The following is a 10,571-nucleotide window of genomic DNA, read 5'->3' as shown; positions in this document are numbered from 1 at the left end:
ACTGTATGGGTATCACCAGTTGTACAGGAAAATGTTCCCCACCTATCCCAACTGCACTAGAAAAGCCCTGTCTATTCCTTGATTAGAGCTTTAAATCTTTGTCTTCATTGTCAAAGCCTGTCTTTGTAGAATCAGTACTCTGGAAGACCTTTTGGCAAAGGCTAAGTGAAACCAACCTTACTTGAACAATTGTGCATTGTACCCGGAGACTGTTTCAAGCGGGTTTATATTCCCCTACTGTTACAACCTTTCTTTAAAGAAATGAACTATTCCTAACTCAGGCAAGGGAGCAGGGCACACGAATAGACAGCCAGCATTATCTGATGGCACTCAATAGGATGCCATACCTGTTTTGTCTTCTCGAGTTCCTGCTTGAGGATGTGGTTCTCCTGCTCCAATATATGAGCTTGAACCTTCATTTTTGACAGCTCCATCTCCAAGGAAGACACCATATTTGACGACTGCAAAAAGTAAAAGGCTCAGATTTCAGATTTCAGCTTTGGAGACACACAGAGTAACAAAGGTTAACCAGAGGATGCTGCAGCCAGTGCCATGGGTTAGAGCTGGGATGGCACTAGACTGAACAGAACAGGCATGCTGGAAAATGCAGGTAAATATTTAGCATCACTAAGCTCCATTTTCAAGACAAACCTGCACACTTCTACCTCCCTGCTTTTGGCTGCTGCCATGCTTTCCCTCCACCCCCACCGCTGCGTGCATGTACGTTTGCAGCTAGTACTTAGGCAAGTTCAGCTTTGAAAGACCACGCACAGCTCAGGAACAGGATGCTAATTCCATAGCACCTGTGCATTCCTAACAGTTCCACTGTTTCATACCGTTAGAGACAGTATAATCCCGTACCTTTACTTTGGAGTTTTCCAGTTCCTCTTTCAGTACCAGTCTCTCCTTTTCCCATTCTTCCAGGGTACATTTTCCTGCTTCCCTTTCCTTTTGCTTGAGCACCCTTGCCAGCTGTTGGTTAAGATCCTGCACATCTGCTTGATTTTTGGAGTTCCTCTGGCTAAGTTCTGTGTTTTCAGAGTCCAGCTGCTGGTTTCTGGTCTTCAGATCTACTACCTGAATTGGGACAGCAGTGTCAGTTATGACTGCTTTTACACTGGGAATGAGATGTTTAAAACATTTCCTTTCTATTAAGATGATTAAAAAGCTTGACAAGTGTCGCTCCCACTCAGTGGTGACTGAACGGTGGGGCATAGCTGTTAACTGCACTCTCTGTAACAGTCATAACCCCAGTAGCACTGCTTTATTTATTTCCCTATAGCTATTTAACTTGCTCCATGCCCTAATTTTAGGTGAAATCAAGTAGAACCACATTTAGGAGTAGGAACCCTCCTGATGGCCTGTTGCATGCATGGTTGGCCTCACAAACTGTTAATTTCTCATAACTGGCCTCAGTTATATCAGTTATGGTATCAATCATCTGGCACACCACTGTTCCTCCTTCCCTTTGCGATGCTGATGTATATTTTGAGGGTTATGCTGGTGAGCTAGATTATTCTGAGCTAGCAGAATTTTATTAAGCAATGCTAAGAGGGACATGAATGTAAGAGCTACTTAAACCTTCTACTTTGCCTAACATAACAAACCACCCTTAAAATAAAAGTAGCAGTCTCATGGATACAAGCTAAGGGTCACAGCTGGCAGCATTCCTAGACCCAGCTAGCTGGGAAATAAGTAGAGGCTGAGTCACATAACCTCTGCTTCCCATGGGCTACTGCAGAGCATTACCCACAAAGACTACAAAAGAAAGATTTTAACTTTATATTTCTATTAAGTAAACTTTCCAGGTTGACTGTGGAACGCACTCTCAAGCCTGTAAGCTAGATAGTTACAGTGGCGTTGCAGTTGTCTTCTGGTCACGTCAAACAAGCCTCATATCAATCCCAAAGAGTTAGAGAATAGTTATCAAAAAGTTTAAGTTTATGTAATGGTCATTTTCTACTGCCTTTGTGACCATCTAAGGAACAGCTTTTACACAGCGATGATTTCTACAGAGAAGGTTATGGGCTCAGTCCGTATACCTGCTTTTTCAGGTTGTCAACCATCTTCTGTACAGCCACTTTCTCCTTTCTCACAGCCTCTATCTTTTGCCTAAGGAAAAAATTAAAGCTCATTAAACATTAGGGTCACTTGTTAATATACACGCCTACAAGAATGGGCTGGGTTTTGACATCACCAGAAATGGTAATTCTGGATATTTATTTATTGCTTAGCATCACTGTTTTGCATAGGCTTGGCTCAAAGTACCCCATGTAGTTCTTTTCTAGAAGGGAAGAACACTCCCAGACTCATGGATGGTTATCTACTTGCAAAAGACCAAGTCACTGAAATGCTCTGTCACACTGTACCTCTTCCTGCCTTTTCTAAGGCTACACCAGCCCAACAAGCTCTGCCTTCGCTGAAGCAAGAAGAATTGCATCAGGTCAGCTCATAAGTAGGTCCTGTGTCTGTATGTGTTACTGGGTCACCTGAACTCCTACAGTTAAGCCCCTGCTTTGGCTCTAGGAATGGGCAGGACAAGCTGGGACAGGTGAAAAGGATGGGGAATAGACTGTCAACCAGCTGGATTTCCAATGGCACCATGAAATAAGCCCATTTCAAATCCTGTAGAATACCTAACACGCGAAGGAGCTTTGAGAGAAGGGGTATAACCATCGTGTCTGCACTGCAGTGAGAGCCTGAAGGCATACACGTGGTGCATGCCCCATTGAATTCTTACCACATTTCTTCTCGGGATCCATTTAGCTCCCTCAGTTTCAGGCTGGAAGCACTACCTTCCTCATTTAACAAAGTCACTTCATTTTTCAGAATAGCATTTTCTTCTCTGAGCTTCTCAGCTTCACATCTGTGGCAGAGACACGAGACAAGTGAAAACTGTTTCTGTATATCATCTAGGCCCACAGGGAGAAAAATTACTAAAAGCCTAAGCTACCTGTAATATTTCAAAACAAAGCTACAACTGACTTATTTTATGTCTGAAGAGTATATGGATTTTACCTTTCATTTAGTAAGAGTGCTTCCCGGATCACTGAAAAAGGGGCTTTTTGGGCGTGTTTTTGTACAGCTAAAGTTAGTTAAAGCCTATGATACCCAGTAGAAGTTTCACACTAATATTGTACTATACCTTTCAGTCCTTAAGTTACAAATAACATAACTTTAAACAGCTTAACACCACGATATGCAGACTGCTAGGGGAGCGAGCTGTTTCCCCAGCTGTTTCTAGAGGCCAGTATGCTGGGAACAGCAGCATGGGAATGGCAGTGTTGGAAAGTGCCTTTTCTGTCCTGAGGCGACTGTAAAGAAATAAAACTTAGCCATGGTGCAATACCTGAAAGAACAATTTCGTGCAGGAAGCTGGTGCTGAGCAATAATTAAGCCACTTGTAGCTACTTTATGGCCTCCGAAAAAATCCTTGCTGAAATACAGCAGTTAAAAACAACTAGGTAAAACCTATTATATTCTCTGTTATAATGGTATTTACCATATCACACACCTGATGGATTCCTAACACTAAGTGCTCCTGCTGGGAAAAAAAGTTACCATAATTCTCTAGTATTAACTTAAATATTGAGACAAATAGAAGCACCTTTAGCATTCCAAGTAACACGCAGTACTAGAAGGGAGCAAACCGCATGAAGAATTGATATTAGTAAAAGCTAAAAGCATTCTGGAAGTGTTACCATAGTATTTTGGACATGGAAATACAGGGGTTTCTGATGTACCATGAACTAGACACTGCGAAGGTGACTACATCCACAGACAGAACAGCTGGCAGGTTGCTCCTGTTTTACCATTCATGTTAGGTCATGGTCAGAGAGGAGTAAGTCACACACATTTATTTCAACCGTCGTTATCCATGATTAATCAGCCTGCTTGCTAGTAGTTAGAGTCCAAGGCACTGTTTTCTAATCAAAGTTAAACTACAGTGGTTAATGCAGCAACCGTACGGCAGGCAGGCAGGCGGCTACGAAGCGATGAGTGGGACGCTAGGTTAGTTTCTAAGCGGCACGTTTGATTACCATGCTGGGGCCAGCATGTTTCCCACAAAGTTTTGCAAGTGTACGTTACCTCAGAAGATCAACTTTTTGCTGCAGCTCAGTGCACGTGCTTTGTAAGCCGTGTGTCACTATATTCCTCTCCTCTCTCTCTTTGTGGAAATGCATGTCGTTTGGGTTAACCAGAGCAGCAGCTTTCTCCTTCAGCTTTCTGTTGGGCTCTTGCAGCTCCCTCTTTCCTGCCAACATTTCTTTCACCATGCTGTCACTTTGGGCATGCTTGTCTTGCTGACCTGTAAATGCGGCGGCATATTCTTCCGGCTTCCCGAGCTGGCATCGCAGTCTTAACTTGTCCCTGTGTGCATCTACGTTTCCTTGTGCATCTTGTTCTTGGACATCTTCCAATTCTTTAACTTTTTGGAGGAGCTGTGTGTTTTCCTCTCTGAGCTTAATGCTTTTCAGTTTACTTTCTTCTAGTTTGCAATGAAGGCTTCTCAGCTTATGCAGGTTGTCTTCTAGCACTTTATTTTTTTCAACTAACTTGATAATTTCAGATTTCAGATCCTCATTTTCTACCTGAATTTCTTCTTGTAGCGACAGAAGTTTAGCCTGTGCCATTGATCTGTCTTCTAACTCCTCGACCCTTTTCCAAAGCTGAGCTATTACACTTTTCAGGTCACCATTTGTTGACCCAGGAGCATGGTCAAGCTGAAGAGAGGCTTCACTCAGTTCTTCAGCCTTCTCAAGCTCAACCTGCAGCTTCAAAGCGTCAGAAACAAAGCCTTTATTTTTGGGAGATATTCTGTGATTTAGCAGATGAACCTTCTGCTGTTTAACATCATTGCGTAGCATTTTTGGTCTGGGAACTCTCTCAAGAGTTTTCTCAAGATCTCTCTTTTTTTGCAGAGGCACCCAAGAAAGCAGCTCTTGATTCTTGTCCCGATCCTGATTGCCATCAGCTTCCAGTGCTGCTTTACTTCCTTGCATCTGACCCACCTGCACCTTGAGTGCATGGCCAGCTGCTCTGGCTTTAACACATGCTTTCTCCAAATCTGAATCAGTCTCAGTCATTTCTTCCAGGTCTGTAGTATCAGCCTCCAAAAGCGGAAGGACATTTGAATCTGTTCCCTTGTCTGCATCTTTACAATCACTGGGCAACCCTTCAAAAATGGGGTCTATTTCATCTGGCAGCTGAGATCGTTCTGAGCCAGAGTCAGAGCAGCCAGGACTGGGAGGTCGCGCAGGCTCCTGCTCCACAGCTTGCAACCTGTGCTGCAGCCTGACGATCTCAGCAGCCATTCGGACATTTTCCTTCACAGCTTGCTCATGCACTTTCTGCAGATTTAAGAGGACATCCGCATCATCTCCCAGAGACGCCATACCAGAGAAAGAAGCAATTTTGCTCTTTGCTTTTGCATACTCATTTTCCAGGACCCTATAATGATTTTGTAGTGCGGAAAAACTATGGGTCTCCCACTGCAATTTCTGAATTGTTCCTTGAAGGTTTGAGATTTCCAAACTCATCTCAGCCTTTTCTGTTTCTGCTCTTACACAAATGTCTTTATTTAAACTCTCCAAAGCAAGAAGTTTGGAATTGAGTTCTTCTTTCTCTTGCTTATATTCACTGTCAAGCCTCTCCAGCTTTTGCCTAACCAGCTTCCCATTTTCCTCCACCACGGATATATACTCTTCTTTGTTCTTTAGCTCTTTTTCATGGTCATTTTGGAGTTGTGTTATTTTATCATTCAGCTTTTTCTCTTGCTTCTCAGCAGCATTCCTCAGGTCTCGCAGCTCCTTCTGAAGCTGCTCTCTCTCGCACACAAGCTTATTCACTTCTTCCTTGAAGTTTTTCTCCAGGAGATCTTTCTCCTGGGTCAGGGCAGAAGAAACAGCCTTTTCATTTGCCAGACTTTCCTTCAGTTGCTCACGAGCTTCAGCAACCTCCTGAGCAATTTCATCCTTTTCAAACTCCCACTGAGATTTCTCCTCTCTTTGCTGTTCGGCAAGTTCATGCAACTCTCGCTGGTAACGTCCTTCCAGATTTTGGATCATTTCTTCATATTTATTCACAAGTGTTTGTGTGTCGACAGAAAACTGAGTTTCTGCATGAGATGCTCTTCTGTTATAGTCACTTTCCATTTTTTTCCTAAACATGGTTAACATAAGATATTACTAAACTCTGGGCTAACTCAGAAAGAGATTCAAATGGCTTTTTAGGCTGAATAAAACAAGCTGAAAAATTACTTTTTCCACTGAGTTTTAGATGAAGTACTATTTGACCGGTGTTTCTGAGAGCCAAAGTTAAATTTGAGGCAATTTGTTGAAACTTCAAAAATAAAAATCTAATTGCCTTGGAAAAGTGTAACTCATGAAACGTCCTCAGAAAAGGTTTCATGGACAATATATGCCCTTTATACTTGTGATCAGATTTGTGGGGGCAGATGTTCTTAACCCCCATCCCTCTCCGTCACCCCAGGATGGTTTCAGGTTCTTTTGACGCTCGACCTTGGCTAAATGCATTTACCAGCCATCCCTTTACTTCTTCAGAAAAGAACAACTCTGAAAACCCAAATGCTTTAAAAGTACAAAGCAGGGCTTTGTAAAGCACAGGGATCCTGAACAGAGCTCAAATTAATCACGACTAGTTATGCTTTAACAGTATTGTTGCCTCTGGGTGAGCTAAAAATCAATATAAGTATCTGCTTGAGAAAGGTCAGAAGAAAAAGCCCCTGGATAGCAGCCCAGTGTTCTAGAATAAAACCGGTAACAGCACTGTACAATTAGTACACTTGAATTAAGCATCAGGAGTCGTTTCTGCACTAGGTTCACCTTGGTCACCATGCCAGGCCATCAGGGTCCCCATACACCCCTACCGTCCCCGCCAGCGGTGACACTCACCTTTCCTCCTCCAGGTCCTGCTCGTGCTTCCTCAGCAGCTCTTGTTGGAGCTCTTCCTTGTCCAGGGCATGCACCTCTGCCATCCTTTTCAGCTGCTCGTGAAAGCCACGTTCCAGCTCTCCCTTCTCTTCCTGCAGCGTCTGCACTAAAACTCTCATCTTTTCTTCCACCCAGACACCATTTTGAATCAGTTCTTCCCGTTCTTGACTAAACTTCTTGTTTACCTGCTCCAGTCTGGCTCTGACATCTTCTTCGTGCTCCTGCCTCAATAGCTCTTGCAGATTCGCTTTTTCCTCATCGAAACGCATTTGTAATTTGTTTTTCTCATCATTATATTTACAGTCAAGCTTTTCTTGCTGTTCTCTGAGCGCTGCTGCCTCTCCTTGCAGTTCTGCAATTTGATTTTTAAGGCCAGTTATTTGCTTTTCCATGACGTGCATCTCTTCAGTGTACTTCTTCCTCATATCCTCTTGTTCTTTCTCACAGTGGATTTTTGTCTCATCTAGCTGCTTTTCATAACGGCTCACCTACAAAAAGGAAAACAGATTGGTTTGTTTTCTACATAGTGTTCTACAGAGATGTTTTCTCTACATTTCTGTATTATATATTTCCCTATATTCTATAGAATGTTTTGATTTACACATTAGCATCTTATATTGATTTCCCCTGCAAAGAATGCTAAAGTGCTCAGCTTAATTTCTTCCTGGGATAAAGATGATTATTATGTAGAAGCCAGTGAAATTCATGCTTTTCCATTAAGTGAATTCGTGAAAAAAGAGAAGCCACTGACAACTTTTAAGTCCTAAGCCAGTTTTGCAAGTTGCAAGTGGGCTCTTTTTATTTCACCGATTACTTTTTCAAAACCAAATTAAGAGGCAGATGAGGCCTTTCCTTTTAAAAAGGCTGGGGTTTTTTTGTTTGGCTTTTATTTGTTTGTTCAGGGGTTTGGGTGTTGGGATTTTTTTGTTTGTTTTTAAACACAAGTTACATGAGACAAACTCTTAAGGAAAAGTAATGATTTTGGGGTAATATTTTATCAGTCCCCTTTTCCCACTCCCATCCCAGCTTCGTCACAATACAGTTTCAGTGTACCCGTGTTATGCCATACATGAAATTAATAATTATAGTTCTATAATAGTTATAATTATATAACCATCTCTCATCTGGAGGCGGGCACTGGTCTGACAGATGCAGGAGAAGCCTGATGGGACCCCCGACTTCTGGTCCTGAACTGACTGCCACAGAACCAGCCTGGCCATCTCTGCACCAGTGCACCTCACCTGCTGAGCAGGGCAGGTCTCACGCTTCGAAACACCGTGACCCCGGTGCAGATGCTAGCGTAGGCTGGAGGTAGGTGTTGTGCTGTGCCCAAAGCTGTGCCAGCTCGCCCCAGCGCTGTAGACAGGCACTGGAGTGGAGCTGCCCCAGCCTCATAAGCCCATCTCAACCCAGGCTTTCTCCACGTAGAGCCAATGGAGATATTTCTGCACGTGTGGCAAGATTAATCTGCAGATGGACACCCAGCAAATGGGGAGCTGACGGCCCATTTTCAGTAGCACAGGTATCATAATAGCAGAGTTTCCATACTCCCACAGCGCAGATCGCGTTTCAACGCCACCAGACTGCACGAGCATAGCATTTAGCAATGCAGACTCCTGCCAGCAGCCTTTCTAACTCACAATTATCCCATGCCAGCGGGAATGAAGTGGCTAATTCAGATGCAGCAGGCTTTCAAGAGAGGAAATGCAATACTGCCTCGGAAGGGCTCACTGCTCTCTCATAGCTGGTGGGCGGCGGGAGGATCTACTGCAGCATTCATTCAGCCCTCTCCAGCCCCTCTCCATCACGCAGCAGAAGGAGCAGGGAAGGTAGAGGCTTAGATTCACAGAAAGGTTATAATTTGACCAGGAATAAAAAGTCCTCCAAGACCATCCCACTTGGATGAAGAGGCTGGAAAAGTTGTAAAGGTTTGTTTTCAGTTAAAATAGCTTACTGTGTCTTCAAGCTCCTGTTTGAGGTGATGTAGATCCCGGTGATGTTGCTCCTTCATTTGTTCAATAGCCATTTCTGCCTCTATGCTCATATTTAATGGGTTGCAGTCTTCTGAACCAAGGCCTTTAAAAAATAATTATATACATATTCTTGAAGCCCAAAGAGATACATTCTCAACAGAATTATTTCATCAATTTAAATTTGTTTAGGCAGCTACTTGCAGCTCTCAAATTCCCATCACACACTGACAAGAAACTGCAAACATTAATTTCAGCTGGGAATATAGTACAGCTGCTGTATTCCACTTAACGTTAAATAGCAGAACAGAGGTGGTGTTTGAGTCTCACTGTGAAGGTTTGGGAAAGTTTTTATGTAATTGCCTCTAAGATGTTATCGTAAACACCTACAGCACAGGAGCTGGTCACGTGGGAGATGTGCTTTACCTTGGTCAGGCTCAATACCACTATTACCATGGCTTTTCATATCAATGTCGAACTCTTCCGACAGTGAATTTTTCAGCGAAGGTCTGAGCACTTTGCCTTGGGCACGGTACTCCTCCAGCTCCGAGTGCAGCTCATCTATCTGGTCTTGCAGCTCCTGAGAGGGGCGGAAGAAGAAGCCTGAGTGAAAGCAACCGAGGCAGCTGAGCAGCTGTACATCAACACACTTCCATGAGGAGACATTTAGGAGGGAATTACGGTAGGTAAAGACTTGTCAGTAATCTTGCCATCGTGGCAGTTAGTCATCCTCCTATCACCAAAACAACGCCCTTCTCCAGGTTCCAATCTGTGCAAGTAACAGAGGTGTTTCTTACTAAAAGAGGAGAAGCTTCTTCAGACTAAGAGCCTATATATATTCTGCCTCTAAAGTATATCATGCTCCAGGACCTTCCACTTTATTCCTTCTTCCCATGACCTTTTTTAAACAGCAGCTTACAAACATTTTCAAACAGTCGAGAAATACCTCCTCAAACACCATCTACTTGAAAAATCAAATCGGAAGCAAAAGACCAAGTTAGGAAAGAGATATCCTCATTACTGCATTTACCATCTGGTACTTCTGCCCGCTTGCCAGCAGAATATCCCAAGTGTTTGTGCCAAATGCCATGCACTCAGCTCAGTGAACAGTGTTTATTGAGGAAAATGAATCCCTGAATGTGTAAACACGCAATTCTGTGGATTTTAGTGGTTCACAAAGTGAACCTTGAGTACCGATTCATATCTGACAGTACTCAAAAAAAGAATCAATTGCATATTCAAGCAACTTATTATCAAGAAGTATCAATTCAGCAAATATTTCTAGAAAATCTTTGCTTTTAAACTGCAACTTCCCAAGAGAGCTATCGTGCTGTTTCAGATTGGACAGCCTTTTGCCAAGGTAGTCCTTTACTGAACGAAAAGGATCATGCAGAACAGATGAGCCGAATGCTTGTGGCCATGGTAGTCATCAGAAAATAGATATGTAAATAGACACCTGCAGGCCCACCTTAAAGAAGTATTTCAGCCATACAAGATTTGGGGAGGAGAAGACCAGATTTACATTTTCAACTTTAAAAAAATACTACTGTTTTGGAAACCACCAAACCTCACATATATCTTATTTCTGCTGTTAGGTCCTGCAACTCTGAATTCAAATTAGGGAAAAATTTATTTCAACAATCAAAAC

The 10,571-nt window shown here is 43.0% G+C and overlaps 1 protein-coding gene and 1 long non-coding RNA gene across 5 annotated transcripts in view; one reads left to right on the top strand and one right to left on the bottom strand.

The window, feature by feature from the left end:
• Positions 1 to 10,571, bottom strand: part of NIN (ninein) — a 66,058-nt gene that overhangs the window by 19,277 nt on the left and 36,210 nt on the right. For all 4 annotated transcript variants that reach the window (XM_072865081.1, XM_072865079.1, XM_072865082.1 and 1 more), the window contains exons 14-21: positions 9,350 to 9,503; positions 8,908 to 9,029; positions 6,915 to 7,441; positions 4,090 to 6,162; positions 2,741 to 2,866; positions 2,043 to 2,112; positions 862 to 1,077; positions 348 to 461 (exon numbers count right to left, since the gene is read on the bottom strand). In XM_072865081.1, the coding sequence (XP_072721182.1) occupies positions 348 to 461; positions 862 to 1,077; positions 2,043 to 2,112; positions 2,741 to 2,866; positions 4,090 to 6,162; positions 6,915 to 7,441; positions 8,908 to 9,029; positions 9,350 to 9,503 (3,402 nt within the window). The remainder of the gene's footprint in view (positions 1 to 347; positions 462 to 861; positions 1,078 to 2,042; positions 2,113 to 2,740; positions 2,867 to 4,089; positions 6,163 to 6,914; positions 7,442 to 8,907; positions 9,030 to 9,349; positions 9,504 to 10,571) is intronic.
• Positions 28 to 10,027, top strand: LOC140653225 (uncharacterized). Its single transcript, XR_012043058.1, has 5 exons — positions 28 to 610; positions 2,278 to 2,443; positions 8,084 to 8,264; positions 8,382 to 8,475; positions 9,501 to 10,027. It is a non-coding gene; the product is annotated as an uncharacterized lncRNA (long non-coding RNA).

Source organism: Ciconia boyciana, chromosome 6 (genome assembly GCF_034638445.1).
Source record: "Ciconia boyciana chromosome 6, ASM3463844v1, whole genome shotgun sequence".
Taxonomy (NCBI): Eukaryota; Metazoa; Chordata; class Aves; order Ciconiiformes; family Ciconiidae; genus Ciconia; species Ciconia boyciana.
Note: the sequence above shows the minus strand (reverse complement) of the source record. Positions and strands in the feature narration are given on the sequence as shown.